The sequence below is a fragment of the Scedosporium apiospermum genome (assembly GCF_000732125.1).
Source record: "Scedosporium apiospermum strain IHEM 14462 chromosome Unknown SEQ_SAPIO_0092, whole genome shotgun sequence".
NCBI classification, from domain to species: Eukaryota; Fungi; Ascomycota; class Sordariomycetes; order Microascales; family Microascaceae; genus Scedosporium; species Scedosporium apiospermum.
This window is the reverse complement of record NW_015971793.1, coordinates 264596-289998: the sequence shown is the minus strand read 5'-3', so window position 1 is coordinate 289998 and position 25403 is coordinate 264596. Positions and strand designations below refer to the sequence as shown.

Genomic DNA, 25403 nt, shown 5'->3' with positions numbered 1-25403 from the left:
CTTAATGCACTCGCTTGTTTTCTCTCCGGATAGCAGAACTGTTATTTGCTGCTCTAGTAGCGCTAGTTGCGCCTGGGACTGCGATAGCGGTAGGCTCCTGGTGAAGCTCACTGCCATGGACGGGGTGGTTGATGCTATCACTATTTCACCAGCGGGCAAGACAATTGCCTTGGCCTCATGTAGTGGAAATCAGTGCACGATTAATCTATGGGACACTGATTCCAATCCTCACCACCAGAAGAATATCCGAGACGAGAGCACCAGAGTCCACCACATGGTATTCTCAGCCGATGAAGCCACGCTCGGGGCATGCTTGGACGGGCGTGCCAGGCTCTGGGATGTTGCCACTGGCCGGCCAAAGCACACCATCCGTACGGACGGCCACGACACATTAGCGCTTTCGCCTGATGGGAGGTTGCTCGTCTTAACAAGGAGTCATTCGTCAACGGTCGAACTCTGGCATACTGGGGATGCCCAGCCCAGACACATGGGCACAATTGGGCCTATGAACTCCAATATCCGAGAAATCTCATTTTCGCCAACAGGGACAAGGCTTGTCCTCCAGGTTTCCAGACTTTTCCCCCGCTTCGTATACAAGATAGTAAGATTCGACGTGGAGAAACAGAGACACCTGGTCGATAGGCTTGAAATTTCACTTAACACACCCTTTAACCTCCTGAATATGGTACCAAATAGTGATTACATGGTATCCAGCCCATTCCTTGCAAAAGATGAGGTTAAGAACAAGCTGATAATCAGCGGCGAATGGATATTCCGTCAAGGGAAGCGTACTTTTTGGGTCCCGAGGGATTACAGGATGGGATGTAGGGCTACAGATGACCGCACGGTTGCTCTTGGAGACGCAGATGGGACTGTAACAATCTTGAGGTTCGAGTTTGACGGATAGTTTGCCTAAAGGCTGTCAACCACGCTTGCTTCCATGAGCGATTTACCTGACCGGCTGATAATCCGCGTGGTAATCAATCCTGTTCCTTTGTTTATTCTTGGATCAACTTTTCTTTTTTCTGACAGATCAGAGTGGCCGAACTATCAAGTCTCTAGTCTAAGACAACGAAGCAGAGGCAGTTTTGGTCCTTGGTTCCATGAGATCCCGAATCCGGATGTCATCGTTACTATTACTTATCACAATGGTCCCAGTTCGTCTTTATCAGGGCCCTTAAAACGAAGAAAGACTAGCCCTGACTCCAGGGGAAAAAAAGCATACTAAGCTTGACCTTATACCCCCAATTTGCCTGCGGGCTGTTGCCAGGGGCGGACGGGTTGTTAATGCGAGAGGGGCTTTTCTCGTCCACCGCCAGGATTCGAGCAAGTCGGCTGTTCGAAAACTAGGGGTGCCTAGAAAAATCCTTCTCCTTTAGGGTAATCGTCGATATGTGGAGCACGGCTGCATGGCCTGTCCAGGATGTCCAGGAAAAGGTCGATCTTCCATGTCGACTATTCTTTACGTCTATGTTTATGAGTGCTTCCTGAGGGAAATGCTCCACCACTTTAATGGGTCCGAAATATGATGCGACCAACAGCGTCCCTGGCATATCTCTTATCGCAAGCATCCGTATATGTTAAACCATGCCGAGACGGCCAGTAAATGCAGACACGAATAATTCACTGCCATCTTGGTTACCCAACCTATACTTCGTACAACTTTCATAAAGCGGTCAGTTTAGTGCCGCACTAAATAATCTAGAATATATACTAATCTTGTTTCTCACATGCTCGAAGGTTACCTAGGACAAAGCCCGACAAGCAGAGCTAACGCGTGCGCTAACGCGTGCGGATTTCGGCAGGGACGCGATTTGATTCTCTTGGATAAAGAGAAGGCTTGCACTGTAGCGCCGTGCTGCTAGGGCTAGGAGGTACCGAGGAGCCCGAAAATAGTAGAGAAGCTAAATTCGCGGGCGGTTTCATCATACGTGACACTCTCGAATCATGATTCTGCCAAGGTCCCTGGATTATCATTCATTCCCCTGCGGGATCATGGCTCCTGTGCCCTAGGATGGCGGAGTGGCGTGACAATGACAAAAGCGCTGTCCCTGTGGTCCACAATGGACGACCTGGATTCAAGGGTAAATGGGGATGCTAGAGGGGTGAAGCCACCGATTTCCGAAGCCATGGCAGCTGAGGATCGTTTAGAAAACAGGGAAGGTATTCTTGAGAATCTGGAGACAATTCTGCGCGGCGCGCGGCCTAGTTCTCCTGAGGCAACAGGATTCATAGCCAATGGACTCAGCCAGCGCGAACGATGGGATGGTTTGAGCGTCGCGTCTGGTGGTTGCGGCTTCTCAGTCGGAAACCGGGAGGTGGTATTGTCATCCGCGGACGGTGCACCGGGTGCAATAGTAGCGGCTTCGAGCAGCGAATCGTCTATCCGATCAGTCTGTTTCTGACCCCGGCGGAAGACATTAACCTTTATGAGTGCTCCGAAGTTTGGGGCCGGGAATGGCCACATGGTAGCGGCCGTAGCCTCAGTGCCATTGGTTCTTCGTCCGATTCGTCTCCTTCGAACGAGAAAATAAGTAACTCCAAGCATGAAAATGCAGCCGGCTGTGGCTAGGTTAGTTATGAATTGATTGGTCCCAACGTAGGAAACCTTACCAATAGCGCCTAATGAAATCCCCGCCGCCTGGCCCGCGGAGAGTTTGGTACTGCCCGCTACCATCTCTGAGACGGCCCCTGTGCGTCGAGGTGTCGCAGTACTCATCAATACTGGCGACATTCCCGTCCAAAGTGAAGAAGAAGAAGAAGAAGAAGGAGGAGGAGGAGGAGTAGAAATGCTAAGTATTGTACTCAGTAGTTCTGAAGTAGAGCTCTTAGGGCTCGGAATAGAGGGGATCGGTGGTGAACTATCCTGGCTTGTCGGTGCTGGTGGAAAGCTAGTCGATGGGGCGGCCTCACTTGTCGTAAGAGCGATTACATCGGCTTCTGTAGGGGTTTGTAGGTCTATCGTAGGCGAAGTCGACTCTGTGGTCTCGAGCCCAGTGTCGATTATCGTAGTTGTCAGAGCAGGTGGAGGAGGCGGTACTGGAGGAGTAGCTGCACTGCTAGGCAGTGGTTCTGGTGAGCTCTGCCCACGTCCATTCCCATTTCCGTTATTCCCGTTCCCATTTCCATTATTCCCATTCCCGTTTCCCTTGTTACCATTTCCATTCCCATTGTTTCCCTTCCCATTTCCGTTATTGCCATTGCCATTTCCGTTGCCATTATTGTTCTCTCGACTGCCTTCATCGCCTGCTACTCCTTCGTCTCCTTGACCATCGCCAATCTCATCTTCAACTGCCCGAACGGCAGGACCAAATGTCGTTCTGCGTCGCTGCAACCCCATTGGGAAAACAAAACCTTCCATACAAGCTGGCTTGTTGCTTCGATAGGAAACCCTATTAGCAATCGGGTGAAATAGCTTCGTGGCCTGGTGGAAAGACCGGACAGCATTCCTCATAAGAAAGAAACTGAGGGCTAGTTTGTTAAGTGCTGTAATAGGGATCGATAGGCCTTGCACCTGGAGAAAAGCGGCAGCAGGAGGACTTTAACCTCGAGCGACTCGGTGCCAGGAGTGAGGCTTTTAGAAAAAGCACGGCGGCCATGCCTCACTAATATCTTAATTGAAACACTAGTCCGTCGAAGAACCGGTCACAGTCGCAGCCGGAGCCACGGGGGGACGCAACGGCTATTGAAGAGCTCCGTTGATGTGCGACGATCTTTGGCCCCTTTAGGCTAACAGGTTCATCGGGAGCATGGGTGTGATCAGGGACCTGTTTCGAAGTTGCCTCTGCGGCCCGTGCACAGCCCGAAATAGCAATCGCATGTTTGGACAGAAGCAGGTGTGTTCACTCTCTCCTGTTTCAAGTTTCTCTTTTCTCTCAATTAGTGCGATTGGGTTGATCCCGTTTGGGCCAATATGCAGTGGCAAATTGCGCCACAGGTTTAGGACATATACGCCACCGAGTTTCCACGGCGTCGGTATCGATGGTTACCGAGACAAGACCCATCCTCGAGAATTTGAGGTCAACAGGGTAATTACGGAGTACGAGGAGCGATAAAAATATCTGTGAGAAGAAGACATGGAGCAACACCTAACCATGTCACTGGTTACCTGGTATCTTCAGTTGATCTCGCTTACAAGGGTTTCGTACCTTACGTCGATAGAGTTCATCGGGTATTGGCGCAACTCATCGGACAGGGGCTCTAGTTCGAAAGAGACTTCCTCCCCGCGGGTTTAAGTTCGAGTACTCGCAGTTTCCCGGGGGCGAGGACACCTATCAGCACCGAAAACCTGCCAGTTGGTGTGAATGGTAGAGGTTTTCGATGGGTTGACCTCGATGGCGAGGGGGAATATTCCGGATTCTCACCATCTAGCAGAACTCGTGATGCTACAAGCGTAATACCAGCGCTTCCAACCACAGTAGCGACGAGAGTAGACCGACCGTTCGACTGGAGTCACTCGCTGTCGATCCGGTGCACTCTCTGCCGCGTCGGCGGTTGATAACGCAATTTGGGGACGTAATTGTATATGTCCGTGCTTCTACGATACCGCCGACCTCACTGAAGTAGCTAATTAGGACCTGGTACGGGCCTACTTGAGCTCAACCACGCTACTCTACTTGCAGATCATGTTTTAACTATAGTCGATGAAGATGCGGCACGGCATAGGGCTAGTGTTAGGCGAGAAAGTTGATGTCGGCTCGGCTACACCCGCGTGGCGTATACAAGCAGACGCCGATTTAATTGCACGAAATTCACGTTGCCGTTTAATACTGGTGTTTATTACCTCGAAATGGCTCGCGGCTGCCTGCGGGTATTGCGGCTTGGCCCGTTTTCTTCATTTTCGCCAATTTAAGAGCCCTTTTAGCCAAGCGGCCTCAATATACACTCTGTTTTCATAGTGCCCAGCTTCTATTACTGCTCCTGCAGCCTTTCCACGTCAAAAATCATAATCCTTTTAGAGGCATTGGTTTACCAATAATTACCCCTTTCCAACCCCACTCCTTCGATGGCGACTTCTGCGACTCTGGAGGGACTTCCGCTCGACATCCTTCAAGACATCTGCGGTTATGTTTCCTCTTGCGGTCGTGAGCGACGCAGTCTATTTGCATTTTCGCAGGCCAGCAGATCTTGCTGCAAGGCATCAACGCCGTGGCGATTCGGGCGCATCCGGCTCACGATACGCGACAGCGAGATTCTGCGCGACGACCTGCAGCAGTGGACCCGTATTCTTGGCGTCGACAACCGGTTCCGATATGTGCGCCATCTTACGACAGAAGGTTTCATGCGGGATGATGGCCAGCCTGAAGACTCAACTTGGACCAATGGCCAGATGGTAGAGCGCGCAACGGAGGACGGAGAAAACGACTACTTCCACACGGACAGAGACCACTATTACTCAGACAGCGACGAAGAGGACCAAACGAGGCCTAGCAGCCGTTTGCGCAATTCATCGGCCAGCTACCCGCCCTCAAGGACTTTGTTTTTGCCTGCACCAACCAGATGCCCATGTGCGTCTGTCCTCACGGCTCTGCATACGCACCACCCGCGGTGCCGTTTGCATGTACCGACCTTCAGCCTGAGAAGTCTCTACCAGGAGAAGAACCGGTTCCATGTCATCGATGCCGACGATTTTGCCCTTGCCACCTCACCGTGCCTGTACAGCATTGATGTCAAGTGCTGGATATATGGCCCCCTCAGGGACACGTCAACTATAACGCCGAAGCTGTGGCTGAAATGGTATCCGGATGCGCGCCCTCACTGAGATGGGTGCGCATGCGGAAAATCACCCCTACACGGTCGGCCGGGCTTTATAACGCGACGTTGACCCCTAGACCGCCCTGGAGGGGATTCTTCCTTGAGAGACCACCAGAGGAGGACCCCACGGCTGAGGCAGCACCGCCACCATCGTCAACAACCGCCGCCGGTCACCCGCATACTCTCGTTCTGGCCCGCGACCCTATCTCGCCTCGGAAAATCGAGGACTGGAGCAATCGTACCGACTTCACCCATCCGGCGTCTCGAGCTTCTCACACCGGAATTTACCGTGACATTCAAATGTCTGACGGCCATGGCTGGCAGAAACCAATTCAAAGCCCTTCGAAAACCTGAGCTTGGGCGTAACCTCGCGTGACGAAAATGACTACTTCAGCGACGACCTGGACAAGGAGGCTAGTCAATTTTTACTGGCCCTGCCGCCCCTCGAGGATCTCACCCCCATCTCCTGTTTCCGCCAGCACACCTTTAAGGCCGTGCTGCTTCGCCACGGACCGACGCTGCGCCAACTCCTGATGCGTCCGCATGCCGGTCTCGTCCTCTCGCACCACCGAATCCGCGAAATCGAGCAACGGTGCCAAAACCTCGAACGAGTAAACTGGTTATCCGCCGGTGCGAGGGCGGTCCGGAAGAAGTGGCCATCTACCGCTCCCGAGGGCGGTTGCCCCGACTGAAGCGGGTCTCGCTTCTGTTCGAATGCATACCCCAGAGCGGGGAGCCAGGGGGTGACGAGCTAGAACCAGTTAGCACTGAGGCCAGCGCCGATAATAGCTCATTCTACGGTGATGAGTATGACGCGGTCCTAAGCCTCCTCGTCAACAATGCCGTAGACGCAAATCTTGCTATATCCATATTCGACACCATTTCGAAAACTGCCGCTGGCCCGTTGGAAAGGCTCTCGCTCGGAGTCGATGTTCTTACCCACTACCTCCCTAGGCCTCTAGCGCCTAACGCGGACTTTAAAAAGCTTACGGAGTGGGTTGGGCGTAGCTGGATCTGTAGAAGATATGACGCAGGGTCCAGTGGTGGGGATGAGGTGGTTGTCGAAGAGAGAGGGGAAAAGAAGAGGGAAGCGCTGCGGGAGAGGTTGAATCTTGCAGCCTCCAGGTGTGAAGATCAGTGGAATGAGCTGTGGTCCCCATGGAGGACGGGAGACTGGAGGGACGACTGGAGAAGTCTTCCACTCTCACGGCACGGTTGGTAGACAACTTTCTTTACTTCTAAACCACCCAAGTTACCAGGTTAGAATAGTCCGATTTAGACAGAGCCTAGGCCAGATAACACCCCGGAACATCATTCCGTCGACGTTTTATCCTACTATCTGCGGTCTCGGACATGGCAAGGTATCCCAAGAAACAACCCCTTCGGTCACTGCACGGAGTACAAAGCCTATGACATGAAACTCCTTGCTAGAGCTCGGCCAAAACTGCGTCCGCGTTGCCGTCGTCGATAGTGAGTTTCGTCGCATGACTGGGATGACAGAGAGGTTGGCCAGCCCTTTGCACCTTGTTCTTGTAGTCCTGATAGAGCTCGAGACGGACGCTCGCCGCCAACACCGCGTCCCTCATCCTCTGCTCCGATAGAGAAAAGGAAGAGTTTCTTAAGCTTACGTCTCTTTTCTATCAACTGCCCAAGTCTCTGAGAACCCTCTCTTCCAATCGAGAAAGCTCCACCCAAGGTTCGGCCTTCAGTTTCATACCCTCAGCCGACCATCGCACTCTCCGCTTCCTTCTCAAGCTACGTAATGCGAAAAGCTTCTATGGGCTTTTCGACACTCCAACATCTCGATATAACCTGGCAAGATCTTCAGCAGACCACTTCCTAGTGGCGACATCAACCATCGCATCAGCGAGAGCCAAACCACGCGGCGAGATCCCGCGCGCCTCCCTAGGATCGTCGACCAGCAACCCAGCACCACCGTTTACCCGTAAGAACATATCCGCGGCGTACAATGCCGTACGCTTGTTTCCGTCCCGGAATGCGTGGTTCAACGCGACTTTTTCTGCCAGCAGCGCGGCGAGCTGGAACGTATCGTCGACGCCTCCGTAGTGATGGTGGTTTATGGGAGATGAGGCTGCGGATTCGAGGTAGCATGGGTCGCAAATACTACTGTCCTGATCGGTAGTGCTCGTGTCAATTGGAGCGGTGGTTTTTCTGGTTGATGGCGTTTTGAAAACCAGTGGCGTTATGTGTATGTAGTGGAGGAGCTGCAGGTGCTGGGCTGTGAGGAAACGGACGGGCGTCATTGCTGGGAAATAATGAATGCAGTTCCAGGAGTCAAACAAGTCAAGTAACCTATGGCGGAGGCGCGATTCGTATGGAATGGGCAGAGAGGGGTGGTGGACTCGAGGGAGATGATCCAATGCAAAGATATGGTGAAATGTTTCAGTCGCAATTGATCGATGGGATCGATAAAATTGATGAATTGATGTGCTTGGTCACTGTGGCTGGACCTTTTGGACGAGTTCACGCTCCCTGGTCACAGTGGTCAGCATTACGACGACCTTAAATCCTTTTGATTTTCGGTCTCCTTTCCTTTTTCCCCTTGGCTCCTGCGGTCCTGTCTAGAATTCTTTTTCAGTACCAGCAGAAAGCTAAGATGAAACTCCTCCGGTCGGTAGGATGGCGCCGAGTCGCGTCTCCAAGGCGTATTTGTATTTCCACACTCCCAGAACGGAGCCTCCGTCATTCGACAGGAACCTTTGTCGCAAATGAGCAAGGCCGCACCTCGAGCTATTCTGTCCCGATTCTTCTCGGCGGCGCAGGGACTTCATTTGTTATGGTGCCAACTACGGTTGGGCATGCCATGTCGACCGCTCCAGAATCCCGCTCTGCCCATGAGCAGAAGAGGCCAAGCGAGGAGGGGACGATGTCGCTAAGCTATCACCACTCAACCAAGCACTTTTCTCCGGGTCCGTTGCTTCACGCCTGAACTATACCAGAGCAGCTGCTGATCTGAAAGAAATGAATAGCCGACTCCGCATACCCTCAACTGATCATCCCAGAGCATCTTTCTCCACGCAGTGCAAGGGAGGGTGAGGGCTCTGGACAGAATACCTAGACTGAGGGGACGAGCGGCGCGACGCTGTGGCTGTTTGGTGCGACGCACTCCATCACGCTTGACGGGACCCCAGATGGTAAATTTCAACTCTTCACACACTAAACTTCTTGGAATGCCTATCTATATACTGATAATGATGTAGAAGAACTCGTGCGCCATGCACGGGATAGCCACTTTCGACTGAAAGAGGTCGCGAAGAATTTGATGGATAGGTAGCGCGAGAGGCGTCTGGTGGTGTTTACGTCTCGGCCGCGATGGTCAGGCCCGACATGTTGTTTGAAGGCTCCCCATCTTGACCATGAACTCAACTTGCTCTTTGCCTCACGTCCTGGATCTCTCTGTCTTCGAGGCGAATTCTTAGCCACCAATGTAAAAGCTTGAAGACCATTAGCTACGGTGGAAGCATCTGGTAATGAGATCTAGGCGACGTGAATGTACCGACCACGATTTCCACCCATACGAAGCAGACCTCAAACTCTATCGAGATCTCGTCAAGGACAGGACATTAGATGGTCGGAACAGCGTGGGAATCTCCGGGCAAGTAGGTGGAATGAATGGCCACCTCCATTCCTTAAGAGCCACAAAATACCCACGGACAAATCTAAATCCTACATCAAGCGCCATGCCACGAGAAACGCATCTACTCCAAAGAAGAAAAAAAAAGTCTATTTTATCTTGATTTTTTTTTGTATCTGTGTAAAGCCCCTCCCATCTCAGGACACTTCATATCCCACTCTCCTTCACCCCATCAGCCATCAACCCACTTTCAAGTCCCTTCATTGGCAACCCAACCTCCCGCTCCCGGCAACTTTCGTCAGGAAGACTCCGACGAACCCCAGTCTCAGAACAGAACCAGTGATGGGAAGGAGGAGGCAAACCGACCTCGACTCTCTCTTCTGAATTTCCCATGTTGACAAAAACTCCGGCTTTTCCCTTTCCTTGAACCAATGCAGTGCCTCCTTAAGCCTGGAGGTGAGTGAATCTTCGTCCCCCAATGCTTGCTCTCCTCCACTTCCAACCGCCACTCTTTTCCAACTAATCCTACTCCGCTTCGCTCTACGGACACCCAAGCTTCCGCCATTGTGCTATCGAAAAGGCAACTGCTACATTGACCTTCCCGATATCCAGACCCTGGTGGAGAATGGAGAAAAGAAAAGAAAAAATCTCAGGGACATCTAGCGCGACGTTTCCAGAGTCGCCAGCTCGGCCAGAACGGCCTGCTTAGTGGCAATTTTCTTCATCTGCGTATCCTCAAGCTTCTCCTTCCTTGCCAATCTCATCTCGAGATCCTCAATGGCCCGAATCTTCTTCTGCAGGCTGCGAATCTTCTTCGCGTTGGGGTTCTGAGCAGCAGCATCGGTGGCGGCAGCGGCGGCGGAACCGTTGTTAGCGTTCTGATGCTGCTGGTGCTGGTGCTGGCCATTGGGCCCGTTGGGGCCGGCATTCAAGAGAACACCACCCTGGGGCTCGGGGCGAACGCCGCGGGTCGTGTTGCTGCGGCTGCGGGAACCGGGGTTCCTCGATACGCTTCGGTGATGTCGGTGGTTCGAGCGTCGCTCAGGGCTCCGGCCATCGTTGTTGTTCTGCCGAGGCGGCGCGAGATTAGCGTTGGCGTTGGCTCCGCCGGTCGTCGCCGCGGTCTCGCCATCAGCACCGGCTCCATTCTGGCCGCCAGCACCTTCGCCCTTGCCCCTCCTACCGCGCCTCTTCTTGTTCTTCAGAGCCGCCTTTGACAAATTTTCATCGCCGTCGACGGGCTCTGCGCCAGGGACCTGGCGAGTCTCCGGTGCTTCGACAGGCTCAGCTCCCGGGACAACACGTCGAGCACGCCCAAAGCCGTTCAGGCCAAGGGTGGACGTCGCCGTCGTGCTGGAGGTCATCACATGGGCGGCGCCGCCTTCATCCTCGCGCTTAAAATGCAGAGGGGTGGCAAGGCCCCTTGCTCCGGGCGGACGGTAGGCGCCAGCGGGCTTGCTCGGCGTCTTGACGGTGCCCAGATAGGCGGTCGCCGAAGGGTGAGGCGCGGGGATGGCGCTGAGGGGATCGATCTTGGCTCGATTCTCGGCGGGGACCGGGCGCCAAAGGGCCATATAGAGCTCAGTAAAGTCCTGGGTATAAATGAGTGGTCCAGTGACATGCCAGAGCTTGACTCCGTTGTCGACGCGAAGTCGAGGAGACAACGTCGCCGTCATGATGAAGCGGCTATCGGCGCTCCATTCGCAAACGCTGGGGTTTCCGCTCTCAATGGTGCAAAGCTTGCGATAATCCTTCTCCAAATCGTAGATATCGATTTGGCCGGCGAGGTTACCGAAGCCCGCAACGAGCGCGAACCGTCCTGCGGGGGAGAAAATGATCTTGTTGCGCGGGCCGATTGGGAACGAATGGGTGGCAACGGCGCGGTGATTGAAGATGGTCGTCTTGGCGGGCATATAGCCGTAGACAACACCAAACTCCTTCGAGTTTGGGGACCAAGCGACGTCATGGATGGGACCATCCTTGTCGAGGGTCACGCGAGCATCAAAATCTCCCTTCGCGCTGAGAAGGTAGAGAGTAGTCTCACCGTAGTAGCTCTTGTTCGACTTGTCGACATCGGTCAAGGCTTCCACGAGCAGGCTGGTGCCCTGGCTGTTCCAATCGAGCTTCACCTTATCACTCTTGAAGAATGACTTTTGGGCGATCGGGCTGGTGAAGTTGGAGACATCGAAAATCTTGACGGCGGCAGGAAAGCCCTAAATTCGAGATCCGTTAGTAAACGAGCAAGAAGCAAGAAGGAGGGAGGAGAAAAAAATGCGATAAGTCGTTTTGCCCCACGCGAGTGCAGGGCGCAGTGGCGGAGCGGGAGTTTTGGAATGAGGCGAGACAAAAGAGGAAACGATGAACACAATGTGCCCAGGGACCGAGACAAAGCAACCATCAATGCGGGCATCGATGAAGTTCCAAAACAGGAAGTCAGGGCTTAAAAAAAGAAAAGGGAAGAAAAGGAGCGAGAAACCAAATTATTCTTGGGGATAGCATACCTGTTTGGGAGGCACATAGACAGCTACGCTTCGCAGCTGGCCAGGGCCGAGGGAGAATTGTTTCACGCCCTCGACCCGCAACTTGTTCCAGACAACCTGGAGGTCGTTACTTTGATAGAACTGAACCTCGTTGGTAACAAGCCGGGCGCAGTACTTTTCGTCTGAGGTGTAGTTGAGATTCCATCCATCTTGTTGCTTCTGTACAAACTGGCCAACCGGCTTGGCCTCACTGGTCTGCTCAACGCGCCAGACCTTGAGGTTCTTGGTGGCATCGCCAGCCTCGTCCTTGGAAGGACGCTCCCACGTACTCAAGAACGTGCCCTTCGGGGAGAAGGACAGCTCGTAGACGCTGCTGAGGGGCATGATCAGGACGTTGCTTCCGGTAGAAGCATCGCTGATGCTGACCTCAGTCGTGGTGGCCCAGGCGAACCAGCGACCGCAGGGCGAGTATTGAGAGCACCGACAGTTAACGTCGGTGATGGCAAGGACGGGCTTGTAGACAGGATCGGCGTCCACGACACCGACAGCCTTCTGGGTTCGGTACGCGAATTGCAACGGCAGCGCCATGACTAGTCAAAGTCACAGTTGATGATGTCGTTGTTTTTGTTTTTCCGTTAGGTTGGGAGTGGGCCCCGAAGGCGATTAGGTGGACGAGGATATGTGGGAATATTAGGGTAGCAGCGGTAACGAGAGTTCCAAGGCCTCCCCGTAGTTCCTTTGGTTTCTGGCTTCTACAAGCGTGTGTATATGCGTATACGGCAAAAGTGCGTTATCGTGTGGGCAGGCAAATATTTTTCGGTCGGATTTGGCAGAAGAGTTGTGGGGGAAGAAATTTGGCAGTCCCAACTCCTTTTGTTTTGGCTCGGCGGAATCGCGTCGTCGAGATTATTGATGGCGGGATCCAGAAAACAGATGAATACTGGATACGATCCAAAGGGCTATTGATGATACTCGCGATGAGGCGAAAGTGATCAAAAAGGCGGCGGCGGCAGGGCAGTGTAAGGCGGTGATGGCACGTCGACACTGTTTACCTGGGCGTGGCGGGTTGGGCTGAGATCGTGACCAAAAAAAAAAATTATGTGAGATAACTTCGAAAGCTCTAATGCGATGCGCACAACGCTGCTTGGAAAACAGGGTCGCAAAAAAATATAACGGGAAAGGGGCGGAAACTGGAGAGGGGAAGAGAGAAGAAGAGAAGAAGAGCACCGAGAAGGATGAAATTGACGAGCGGTGCGGTGGCGGCGCCGACAAGATATGATGACCTCAAGTCTACACGAAAAGGAACGGAGAGCAGAAGAGAAGAGAAAAAAAAGAAAGAGAAAAAAATTCCTTCGGTGAGGGCGTAGGTTTTCAATGTTGATTCAAGCCACAACCACAACACTGCAACGCTGTTTCCGTGTCTGTAGGCGTGGGTCTGAGCTTAGACAGCCTGAAAGTCAGCATGAAAGTCAGCATGAAAGTCAGTGTTGCCGCCTGCCGTGGAGTGCAAGTGCTGGGCTGGCAGTGCATGCACGCTGGGTGTAGGCTGGTGCTGACCGCGCTTGCCTCTTATTTTGCCACTGAGTTGAGGGCTTGGTTTGAATGGTGGGGCAATCCCGTTGTAAATGTACTTTGGGCATCACAATCCTAAGCTAGTGCCTGAAGTACCGTTCTCGAGGCTCAAGCCTTTGCTTAGCGCACCAAGTTCAACGCGAGCTCAAATTCCAGAACGATAGCGGGGTGTCCTCAGTGGGCTTGAAGCCACTGAATTTGGGGGTCAGCCAGCCGACACGGGCAGACCGACGGAATTCAGTCCAATGATTTCTCAGTGATTGCTCACTCATTCTTCAGCCAATAATCACAGGATGATGCTTAATGCAATGCGGCAGGTGCGGTCTGTCATGCCGCTCTAGCTCAGAGCCACGGAAACCATTAGATGAAACTTGTCGCGAGATGAAGTGTGAGTTGAGTCCGCAATATTCTACTATCCCAATAGACCCCAAAGGGAAGCGGGCCGTATCCCTAATTGAACTCTTACCTGAGCAACCGACAAGCATCAAAGGCATCATGACTTGGTGATTTGTATCACGTGACTTTCTCCGCGATCAGAAGCAGACTCGAACAAGTTCAACATGGATTTTGCTTCGACTTTATTGGCGCTGCCTGCATCGTTGAACTCGGGAGCTGAAGAAAGCATGTGGAAATCGGACCTCCAGGTGCTTTCCCGGTTCCGGTCGGATCCGAGGCTTTCCTGTTGATTCAAGGGGTTCAGGAAATAACGGACGATGTCTGGGATTGAATGGTAAGTGTCACGTCCTGACCTGGTTGAGTGAAGGTTTCTGTCTCAATACTCGACTGGTTTTATATCAACATTATCACTCCCCACACCAGTGCTGTCTTGGCATTCGGTTACTGCGTTGTTGGAATCAGCCAACTTTTTAAGCAGACCATCCGCCAGTCTCAATGGCATGCGGCCTCGGGGATAATCCGAAATGGACATCATCCCAGTCGTGCTACTCACCATTTTTTTTTCTTCTGAATCCAGCAAACGTGGTCTTCGTCAACAAGACCGTTTCCTCGGTACCTCTCTGCTAATAGCCAAGAGCATCATCCATCTCTAACAAAGAGGGCGGGCAGGAACCAGAACACCTCGGTTCCTAAGGTCTCTACTGATTGCCCTAATTATATCGTCGGCCTCTTAAGAAGACAAACACCTCACGCCCTAGTTTATAGACCTAACTTCTCAACCATCGAGATTGGGCCGCCACCCGCACCTGGGATTTGCCAAATTAAACGTGTTTCCAATGAGCCCATCCGCTCGTTGCCGTACCCGCTCGTGGCAAAGAAAATATGACCACGTTTCCTAGAGAAGAGATATTGCCGGAAGCTACTTCGTACCTAGACGTTCACCACTCCTTCGACCTTGGGTCTCGATGAGTTACAACACAAGGGTAATGTCACACTTTTCGGCATGCACAACCCCCAACATTTGGAAAGATGTATTAGAAGGAGAATTCGGGTGAGATCTCCTCCGTGCGGTCACACAGCTCCCGTCCGTCCAGAATTTTAAGATCAAAAGTATTGATACTTGCAACGGCGCGAGACCCTCGGTGTCGACTCACTGGCCATTCAAAAATCCCAGGTTGATAATAATTCCCGGTGGACTACTTGTACCTCACCAGTTCTTCCTGATGAAGATTGTAGCGAGGCACCCTTCCGATCCCCCGGTCTCTCCCATCCCCGACTCTTGTCGACCATGTCTGGCAGCTAACCATTAGATCAAATGAGGCTACGTCAAGACCCCAGAAAACCTATGCGCAGACTACCATCAATTGTTCTCTGTTCTAAAATACTCGGGTTATATCCTCCCGACACGAGGCCATGGAGAAGCTTTCTACATAACGCTTTCGTACAGTCTCCTTGCCGCCTGATGGTTGTAAGCTTTTCTCCGCATGAGCGGCAGTACTCTCGGTCGCATCCATCTCCTTCTCCACCACACCCCCTCCACTGGCTCGCTTTCCCCAGTGCAACCTACATGTCTAGGGTTGCAGTAGTGGACATAGACTCGGGACCGCACGAGACCATTGCCGTTCCCATCGCACCACAACGCCGCTAACCTTGTCACACTCCGCATCGTCGGTTCTATGTCCCACCGAGGCGCTCGCTGTAATGAACGAAGGAGACCCGCTTCTTCCCCGGCTTTGTCGCGTACTTCAGTCTTCACTACGAGGATAGATCCGGGGTAGAACATCGCACGTCGTGCATTGATGGCAGTTTTCCCCGCAAGTCTTTGCAACCACCACGTTACGGGACTCTGGGGAAGGTATGCGCGAGCACCGAGGAGCATGTAGGGCATGTAGCCAATCTCTCATATTCTATTTGGATAATTCAAGCATGCTCGTCGCGTAGTACCGCCTGTCGCTTGTCCTTCCTCATGGCTTATATATTTGCATCCGATCCGTGTAAATGGGCTAAATGACCTGCATGCTCTCCCGATCCCACGCAGCATCCCCAACGGTCTCTCCACTTCCCCTCTTCTTTGTATATTTATATATACGCGAGAAGCTGTCCTGTCTGTCACGCGGGGTCTCGCACTTGGGAGTTTTTTTGTTGCTTCTTTTTTTCAAGTCTTACGCGCTGGAGCGCTGATCATCACTACTCTGAGCGGAGAGGAAGCCCCATCGTAGTCTGGAACCTTCCCAACCGCACTTCGTTGCTCAAACAAAGAGTGTCGCTCCCCAGTTAGACGAAGCTCTTTGCCTAACCGCCATGGGTTGGTTCAATCGCAAAATCGTCGTCGCCGACAGCGCCGTGACCTCGGCCGCGAGCCTCACCTTGAGGCAATCCCTGGTACCAAATGCCTTGGGTATGAGGCGTCCCCAGACCCAGTTTTGCCATGGGCTCTGATTAATAAACGACGCTATAGTCACAATTCTATTCTTCCTTTGGGGCTTTGCGTATGGACTCCTTGATGGTATGCTCCCTGAATAAAAACTCGATTGGTGAGTTCTTATCGGTGAACATGCTAACAAGCCACGCCGATGTAGTGTTGAACTCCCATTTCCAAAAGAGCCTTCACATCGACTTTTCTCGATCTTCCGGTCTTGCCTCCGCCTACTTCGGCGCATACTTCATCTGCCCGCCGACCATTTCCGGATGGATCCTCCGCCGATTCGGTTTCAGAATCACCTTCATGACGGGTCTATCCGTGCTCGCTGTCGGATGCCTCCTGTTCTGGCCCTCGGGTGTTAAGAAGTCCTTCGGCGGTTTCTGCGGCAGCATGTTTGTCGTCGGTGCGGGTCTTTCAACTCTCGAAACTGCCGCCGATCCATTTCTGTCGATCTGTGGTCCGCCGAAGTACTCTGAGATTCGACTCAATCTTGCTCAGGCTATTCAAGGTGTTGGTGCTTTCGGTATGGCCGTTTTCTATTATTGCTTTAATTTTCCTAGTTAGTCAATGGAAAGTGAAGCTCCTAACCAGCCATATAGTCGCGCCGCTCCTTGCCTCCCGCGTCTTCTTCGCCCACACCATCGACACCGACCAGGGTCTCAAGAACGTACAATGGGTCTATCTCGGCGTCGCCTGCTTCGTCGGTCTTCTTATCATCCTCTTCTTCCTCGCGCCCATGCCTGAAATCACCAACGCCGACATGGACGCTCAGGAGAATGCCATTGGCGAAGTAGATCCTGGTCCGTTCCGCAAGCAGTACAACCTCTTCCTCGCCGTGTGGTCGCAGTTTTGCTACGTGGGTGCTCAGGTTGCTGTAGCTGTATGTCTGCCTCTACTTCCACGGGATAAATTATAGAGTAAAATCCTGACCATGGACTAGAACTACTTCATTCCCTTCGCCGCCCAGACCGGCCGGAGTGATGCCACATCATGTAAGTACCCACACTTCATTACCCATGCCTACAATCCAAGCCATCCTCGTCTAACCTCGACAACAAGCCGACCTCTTTGCCATCGCCCAGGGCCTCTATGCACTAAACCGCTTCATCGCCGGCGGCCTCATGACGATCCCCGCCGTCAAGCCCCGCTACGTCCTGGCCATCTATCTTGGCCTCTGCTTCGTCTTCATCGTAGCCGCCATGACCACCACCGGCACCACTTCCATCGTCATGCTTACCCTCGTCCTCTGCTTCGAGTCGGCCTGTTTCGCCACCATCTTCACCCTCGGGCTGCGCGGTCTCGGCAGGCACACAAAGTTTGGCGGTTCGCTCCTCGTTGCGGCCATTTCGGGCGGTATGGTGTTCCCTCCTATGACTGGTGCTGTGACGGATAGGAAGGGGGCTCATACTGCGATGGCTATTCCTATGATGGGGTTCATTCTCGCCTGGGTGTAAGTATTATCGCTTTGCTTTTTCTTCTCCTTACCATTGGTGCAGGTTTGCGAATGTTGCAATCACTAACCGATAATGTAGTTATCCTCTCTACGTCAACGTTTGGAATCGGGAGATCATGGACACCCACCGAGCGACCAATTTTGGTATTGAGGGGAAGGAAGATATTCAAGGCAAGATGGAGAGTCAGAATGATACTGTACCAGGCAAGGCGGATGTCGCTATGAATGAGATAGCGCCAACCAAGTCATCATCCTAAAACGGTTGCGGGCTGTGGAATGATTTAGCTTTCCCTTGCGGATTTTACACTACAATAGTAGAATGATTGCTATAATGCCAATGTGAATGTTAGGTTTATTCCATGGCGGTAGTTATTGTGTGACTGAAGCCTGGTAGTTCTACTTTCGGCGCATCTCCCTACGCTTGCCGTTCATGCAAGGTCCCCGGCGAAAGTCCGAGGTCTGTACATCAATCGCATGGAGGTAGTCAGTCTTCTATTATGAAAGTGAAGTTGATCATGTAGCTTTTCCATATCCGTAAACGCCCCTGTGATGCCAAAGTCCAACCTAACGACGAAACGCCTCGGTGTGCTCGTGAATACATCATTCGCTATCGCAATTTTCCATCCTCCCAATGCTGGCTATACCCGGGTTCACCTCCCACTAAACTTGGCCTTCCACCCTCCCTTCTCATACAGCCACAACGCTTCCAACGCATACGCCTGACTCGACCTATGTCCATGCTCCTTAGTCGCCTCCTCCGTGAGACTATCCAGCACTTTCCCCTGCTTAACACTCCCCCAGATACCCATAGCAATGGGATCGTTCTCATCCTCGCCCCATTCCCCGTTACCCAACCTAAACAGGATCCTCCCGAGCACCTGAAAAGCTATACAGCGCTGCGCTGGAACCGCACTGCGTGCTAAGATGGACAACTCCTCAATGGTATAGCCCGCTGCCTCGGGTGCCAAGCCATGGTGATGCAGGCCCTTCGACACAGGGATCTTGCGGCTGAGGCGGGGCGGGATGAGCCTTCCCTTGAAATCGAAGCGCAGCGCTCCCGTTGAGAGGGATTCCTTGTCGGGGTGGTATGGCGATTCCTTGTCTGCGACGCTGTTTTCTGTGGGGAGCGGCGCCATCCACGCGAGTTTCGTGGGATCTGCCGGGAGATTTGGAAAGTATTTCTTATGGAGGCTTTCGAGGAAGTTTGGATCGGATGGGTCGAGGTCTGGGTCTTTCTGCGAGGGGAAGTGGGTTGTGGATCTGGGAAAGTCGGTTATGGGTGTGAGGTCTTCGGGGAGTCGAGTGGGTGCTCTATCCTCATCGATGGGTTGTGGGTTCGGTCCCTTCGATAAGGGTTGCTTTACGGTTCTTTCATCTGTCCATGTCTCGGTGGGTAGCGTAGCCTTCGGCGCTGGCGGGGGCGTCGATGTGTCTTCGACCTTAATCTCAGGCGGGGGAGTAGACTGGCTGTCAGTGTTAATATTGAATGGCGACGAAGATTCGCTATCATCAATGTTCGCCCGCTTAAAAAGTCTCTCGATCAACGATGGATCCAACCCTTCCATCAGCTCCCTCCTCGCCGCCTCAATCTCTGCTGGAGTCATATCTGCGAGTCGCTGTCGATTCTCTTTGTCGATCTTCTGCTTCTCCGCCGCGTAGAATTCCTTTTCTGAAGTCGGCGCATTGTTCCTGGTGGCTGCCGTCGATGGGGATGCTGACGCAGATGCTGCTGCTGCTGCCGCCGCCGCCTGCCTGCGCTGTTTGAATGCCGAAACCTTGGCTCGCTTCTTGGGCGCGGGAAAGCCGCTTGCGGGTGTTTGAAAATCCGACTCTTCGAGGGGCTTTGGGGCTGAGGTCTCCTTTTCGACGAGATCGCTCACGAATACGTTGGTCGCCATGATTGTCGCCTCCTTGATGTTGTTGTTGAAGCTGTGACGCTTTCTCCGGCTTTTGGTGGAAATCCCCAGATCAGACTGGGAGGTAATGGATTCGTATTATTAGTAATACATCGAGAGTGACTCAAATAGCTTGGAACGGGCGCAAAGCCACAGGACCCCAAATCAGAATCTCGTAGCGGAAATAATCCAGAGCCCAAATAAATGCAAAGAATCCACTGGGGCATCCTAGTATTCCGAAAGGCCTTATCTCTCGCTTACCGCAGTCAGAAAAACAAAGGTAAAGTCGATTGACCCGAGCCTTTCTGGAAGGTGTTTACATAAGCAAGAGTGAATGATTCCAGGTTTCTCTCACAAACTGTGGCACAGTCTCCTATTTCTGGAAATCAATGAAACAATTCAATGTTCTCACCAGCCACAGTTGCGGCTGGATGCCAGGCTTGCCAGCACCGTGCATTAGCGCCGATCCGGCGCCAGATTCCTTTTCCAGAACAAAACCACAGACGCGGTGCCGGGGAAGGGGGTGTCCCCAGCTAGCCAATGGGCTTGTGCCAACCCCGCCAAGAGAGAGCCTCCAAACAAACAATTCTTCAGCAATCAGGAAAACAAGTTTAGGAATATTCATGTGGATATGGATAATAATCCGAGAAAAAAATATTTAGGAGAATGGAATGAATAATCGACGTAGCGAGGTTTCGAGGTGAATATTTTTCAGCAGTCAAGTTGCAGCAAAGAGATCGGGATTCCACGTGCTAGGTCGCAGTGCATGAAGTGGCGCACCTTGGTAGGACCGGGGAGGGAGTTGACGACCGTTCGTGTGCGTAATTTCAAGATGACGAAAGCGAAATTTTGCGAGATATCGAGGCGAGACCATCGAAATAAATCCAGCGAATGGAAATACGAAGTATGATCTGGACAAGCGGGAGGGTGATGTGCAAGTACGAGTAGATCGGAGCTGCTTGAATTTTGGCGAGCCTTCGTGATCGACAGATCAGAGCTTCAAGTTCGGCGACTTGATTTGGGGGGACATTTGCCCCCTATTGTACTTTGAAGCCTCAGGGGAGGTAAGTCTGTTGGGTTGTGTTCCGTATTACTTCGTGCACCGGAGGAGCATTGAATTAGTTGATTGATTGATATTTTCTCCCATAAAACCCACGTGAGGACCCTACGTACCCCATTGTGTGGATAGCGTTGAAACTGACATTTGAACTGCAGACTTGGAGCGGGAGCAGAATGGTGCGGGGACAAATGTGGCTGGATGACCACTTGTACCCCTGCCTCCCATTGGCTTCTCCTTCCCTGCAGATGCACCGTTCCCTCTTCCCGGATGGTTCAGGAGATACACAGGTATCGGTACTTTGATGAGAAACATTTGCGGTATTTCTTAAGCGCGATTTCACCCTGTGCAGCGACTGCCGACGACAACAAACAAGTGTCGGGTAATTCCGATGCTCTTCGACGCGGAATCATTTTGTGTCGCAAGTGGAAAAGGGACCTGTGAATATCCATAGGGAATCTTTGCAATGTAATATTGTTTGTGGTGCCGACTCATCGGCTTCTGCGATTGCTGGCAACACAAATCAATTTTTCGGTCGCCCTTGCAGGCAAAGAAAATTGCAAGCTTCTTCTCCAATGTGTACCTAAATCGGGAAATAAGGTGCGGATACAGAATGTCAGGTACCAGTACAAGGGGGAATGATGGGCAGCTGAGATGAACTCTCCCATGTCAATCACGAATGTTCAATGTACCGGTACGTTTTAAGTGGGTTGTGGAGTGCAGAGGCCTGTACCTTCTCCGTCTATGTATGGAGTACATGTGCCTTGGACTTTTCTGGCAGCCCCAACCCTGCACCCATGATGTACAATACCGGGATATTCCCGTGTACCGCCCCCAATCGCTGGTGCTGTGTACCTTGACTCTTTGCCCCTCTGGAGCTACGAGTTACGTTAATGTTCGTTCATCAGGTTCCAGGTCCGATGCCCGTTTCTCCATGTGCAACCAAATCGGGCCCTTCTCTGCGTCGCTTCCAATCTTGGCGCCACCACCTTGTTCCCTCCGAGGCATGCCGCATCGATGTACGAAGTATATTAGTGCAGTTGATGTCTGGTCTCTCTAGTCTTTGTTGTGCATTTGGTGCTGCTGCTGGACCCCTTTGTAGTTTGTACAAGGATGAGCTGTTTCGCTTGCCTCTGGACTTGGAGCTCTTCGTGACCCAGTATCAATCAATGCCGACGTGGACCTCTCAGTCTTGTTGGTTTGTGTTGTTTTCCCCTTCGGGCTGGTTTTGTTCCAGCATATTACCGTCCTCGTCCTTTCTCCAAGTCGTCGATGTTCCGCCGCCGCCGTACTGTCGCCATCACCCCCATCACCGCCCAACGGCTCCCCTCCCCCATCGCCCTTTGCTTTGATGCCCTTTGGCCCCCCCTTTCTACCCGTGATGTCCCATCTTCCAGACTGGAATCTCCCTTCTTCCGTCACCACCCCATCCTGATGATACCGTACTTCGATGTCCATATGTTTTTGGCAACCCGGCGATCCACATTCTCCCACCCCCCCAACGTCCAAGTAACCAGTGTCTCCAAATAGCGCTTTGCTCCGTGTTTAATAATAAAATTGGTTCCATGCCCCAAAATGAAGCTTTTCATCTGGCGTCCCTCTCCCTTAAACGGCCGACACCTGACGTCTTTGTGTTGTTCTTTTCCCCCCATTGCCCCCATTCGCAATTCCCATTCTCGTTTCTCTGCACTGGGCGCTGTTTCCCTCTTTCCCATTTCCCCCTGCTCTTATTTTCCCTTGTCTCATCCGAGCTAAATAAAACCCGAACTTGATGCTTTCCCCGGATAAAAAAAATTGTATCCATCACCACATCGCCCCCCAACTCTCTCCTCTCCCCGATTCTCTCTTTTACACCTTTCATTTTCCCACCACAACAACGCACCACATTTGACCACATCGGACGAAAATCCATCAAAACACATTGTCGCCGCATCGAATACATCTCAAAAAGTGCATCATAATAAGCTCGAAATCGCGACCTTTTGATTTATGCAATCTGATTGGCACGAACCCGACCTCTCTACTGCGTTTTCGAACCATAAAAGCGAGCGATTGTCGTTGGGACGAGATATCGTGAGGTTTCTGCTGTTCTGCGAGTGAGGCTATTCGGGACTTTCCTATTGTCCCTTTTCCCTCCACACACGCACGGGCCTGGTGCCCGGAATTTCCCACCCTGCCACACTCAGCTGTTTCTGGGTGCCAAGTCCTCTTTTTTCTTGGTCACGTTCCCACTGTGTTCTACCGCTGGCACAGCCTGATCCGGCCTCATTTTCTATTGGTCGATATTTACCAAGCCTTCCCACGCCAAATCCACACGCTCCTGCGATTAGAGTTAGCCTCGAGGCCATTTCGCGACTGGTTCCAGTCAGTCAAAAGAGAAGGCCATTGTCGATTCACATTCGGTCCCGCAATATTCTCGATTCGTTTTTGAGGCTCCGGCCTTTCTTTTCTCCTCTTTCCTTTTCCCCCCTCCCACATATTTCCGGTGTCGATGGTTTAATTTTTGTTCGCCTTCTTTGTCGACCAGAAACGCATCTTTTCAGCATTGCGTTTGAAGTTCTCCTGTTCTTCGACCTTCGTCGTTTGCATTTGACTACACTATCAATTGTTGCGGATTGCTAGCCTCAAGAAGCTATTCTTACGAACGTGCAACGAGACGAGACACGAAAGCGCGAAATTTTTATCATTCCAACATGGTCACGGCCCGACAAGATAGGGCCGCGGCAGGAATCTCATCACCAGAACTCTCTTCACCCCCTTCCGTCATTTCTCCGCCCGCCTCTCCTCCTAGGACCTACAAGCCGACAAGAAAAGATATGGATGAGATAGTCGTCGGCTCGGAAGCGGCGACGAAAGATGGACAGCCAGTACAGTTAACAGCGGCCGGTCTGCCCCGCAAGAAGCCTGGACGAAAGCCAGGAACCACGGTCAAACCGAAGGCCACTACAGCGGCTACCACCGAAACCACTCAAGAGGCCCCAAAGCAGCGGAAGCCCAGGAAGCCCAGGGATCCTAACGCGCCTCCTGTACAGCGTAAGCGAAAGTCGGCACCTAACACCGAAGCGAACGTGGGCGCCGACTCGAAGTCTCTAGCGTCTGGTGCATCAAATGCGTCGCCTACCCCCACGTCCGCCACTCCTCCAGCAGTCCCGTCGCGCCAAACTAAGATTACGGACCTCGTCAGCGTGGAGCCGAAGACGGAACCCAAGACACCTAGCCAGCAGGATTTCCCTGTCAAGGCACCGAAACGTGAGCCACACGTGAGCTCTATGAAAAACATTTTAAACGCGACCGATGTCCCCGTTCGCACCAGCGGTCAAAATTACGACCCTATTCGCGGAAATTACGACCCCGTCCGCGAAACCATGATCACGCGCGACCCCTACGGGACGAACTCGATCAACTCGCCACGCCAGCCCACAACCCAAGTGTCTAGCCGAGCTAGCGCTTCACCGTCCATCTCTATTCTCGTCGACCCCATGCCGCACGCCCACCCTATTTCTCCCCCGCAAGTGTCGCGGCAGTCTTCTCAACAACCAGTACTGCCGTTGCGCCCGACCCAAGAACCTCCCTCGATTCCTCCTTCTCCTACACCGCAAGTACCGCGCTCGAGCCTTCCCGACACGAAGCCGAAACCGACATCTTTCCCCGCGCTCGCCGTGGAAACCAAGAAGGCCGCATCTGCCAAATCCGAGACCCAAGCGAAGGATAAGCCGGCGAAAGAGAGCAAGCATGGCCAGACGTCCAAGAAGCCTTCGCCGAAGCAAAGAATAGCACCTACCGCTGCTTCCTCTCCAAAGACACATAACCTCGAAGAACCCTCGGCGGGCGGAGAAAAAGAGAATGAACGGTCCATCCTCGACTTTGGCAAAGCGAAACCCGGCGAAGAGTTCCAGGCGCCTACCATCGTGCTGGAAATCTCCATCGCTCCCGGAGAAACCAACAAGTACGTCAACTTCATGCGCTTGGCCGAGGACCGTTACGGTTGGGATGCGCTCCACCCGCGACTGGCGGCCCACCGCGACCGTAAGGCACGCATCGCCGCTGCTGCGTCGGCGCTTGAGAAGAGCGGATCCGGCAGGGAATCTGGCGATGAGATGTCCGAGGACGTTTCCGACGGCGAAGGCGCGAGCGCGGACCACGCTGGTGGTGCTGCTAGTGGTGTTGATGTTCCTGCGAAGCCGGCGAAGAAGAAGCGTAACTTTAAGGAGGACGAATACGATAGGGAAGACGACTTTGTGGATGACTCGGAGCTGTTGTGGGAGGAGCAAGCGGCGGCCAGCCGAGATGGATTTTTTGTTTACTCAGGCCCTCTCATCCAGGAAGTGGAGAAGCCTGCTGTATCGTACGTTATCATCCTTTCCCCCCTCCCCTCATGTGGCCTATTTCCATCGCTCGAACAGAGTTGCTAACATAGTACGCAGTGAACCACCCAAGCGAGGACGCGGTAGCCGAGGCGGTCGAGGAAGTCGAGGCGGTACCACTCGAGGTAACGGCGGCACTGGCCGGGGTGGCGGCCCCGGATCTCGGGGCGGCGGCGCAGCGAAACGAGCGCGCGGTGCCAAGGCTAAGGCTGCATCTGAGCGAGAGAAGGCAGAGAAGGAGAAGCCCGCTAAATCGACTTCCCCGAAGCCGAATAGCAATCCTTACGGCCTCTTGCAGCCCACCACGCCCCTGACAGCTACGGCGACGGCCAGCTAATTCAATCACGAGATTCACGGCGTTCGCCGACTGTCAACTCAAAATTCTTCATCCTTTCACAAAATCATTTATTATCAT

At 52.8% G+C, this 25403-nt stretch overlaps 4 protein-coding genes and 3 pseudogenes across 4 annotated transcripts; 3 read left to right on the top strand and 4 right to left on the bottom strand.

Annotated features, from left to right (window-relative positions):
- Positions 1 to 1993: 1993 nt before the first annotated feature.
- Positions 1994 to 3340, bottom strand: SAPIO_CDS4471 (annotated as a pseudogene; the record flags this gene model as incomplete).
- A 1665-nt stretch (positions 3341 to 5005) lies between these two features.
- Positions 5006 to 6446, top strand: SAPIO_CDS4470 (annotated as a pseudogene; the record flags this gene model as incomplete).
- Positions 6447 to 7181: 735 nt separating this feature from the next.
- On the bottom strand, positions 7182 to 8018 carry SAPIO_CDS4469 (uncharacterized protein; the record flags this gene model as incomplete). The annotated part of the gene is made up of 3 exons (XM_016787007.1): positions 7182 to 7343; positions 7419 to 7509; positions 7567 to 8018. The coding sequence occupies 3 exons, from the start codon at positions 8016 to 8018 to the stop codon at positions 7182 to 7184; spliced, it is 705 nt and encodes a 234-aa protein (XP_016643352.1).
- A 1990-nt stretch (positions 8019 to 10008) lies between these two features.
- Positions 10009 to 12417, bottom strand: SAPIO_CDS4468 (Eukaryotic translation initiation factor eIF2A; the record flags this gene model as incomplete). The annotated part of the gene is made up of 2 exons (XM_016787006.1): positions 10009 to 11562; positions 11851 to 12417. The coding sequence occupies 2 exons, from the start codon at positions 12415 to 12417 to the stop codon at positions 10009 to 10011; spliced, it is 2121 nt and encodes a 706-aa protein (XP_016643351.1).
- Positions 12418 to 16098: 3681 nt separating this feature from the next.
- Positions 16099 to 17929, top strand: SAPIO_CDS4467 (uncharacterized protein; the record flags this gene model as incomplete). Its single annotated transcript, XM_016787005.1, has 7 exons — positions 16099 to 16195; positions 16256 to 16303; positions 16377 to 16742; positions 16819 to 17099; positions 17160 to 17211; positions 17279 to 17669; positions 17752 to 17929. 7 exons carry the CDS (start codon positions 16099 to 16101, stop codon positions 17927 to 17929), a joined length of 1413 nt encoding a protein of 470 aa, XP_016643350.1.
- A 393-nt stretch (positions 17930 to 18322) lies between these two features.
- Positions 18323 to 19570, bottom strand: SAPIO_CDS4466 (annotated as a pseudogene; the record flags this gene model as incomplete).
- Positions 19571 to 23317: 3747 nt separating this feature from the next.
- Positions 23318 to 25325, top strand: SAPIO_CDS4465 (Uncharacterized protein; the record flags this gene model as incomplete). The annotated part of the gene is made up of 2 exons (XM_016787004.1): positions 23318 to 24969; positions 25049 to 25325. 2 exons carry the CDS (start codon positions 23318 to 23320, stop codon positions 25323 to 25325), a joined length of 1929 nt encoding a protein of 642 aa, XP_016643349.1.
- Positions 25326 to 25403: the final 78 nt, after the last annotated feature.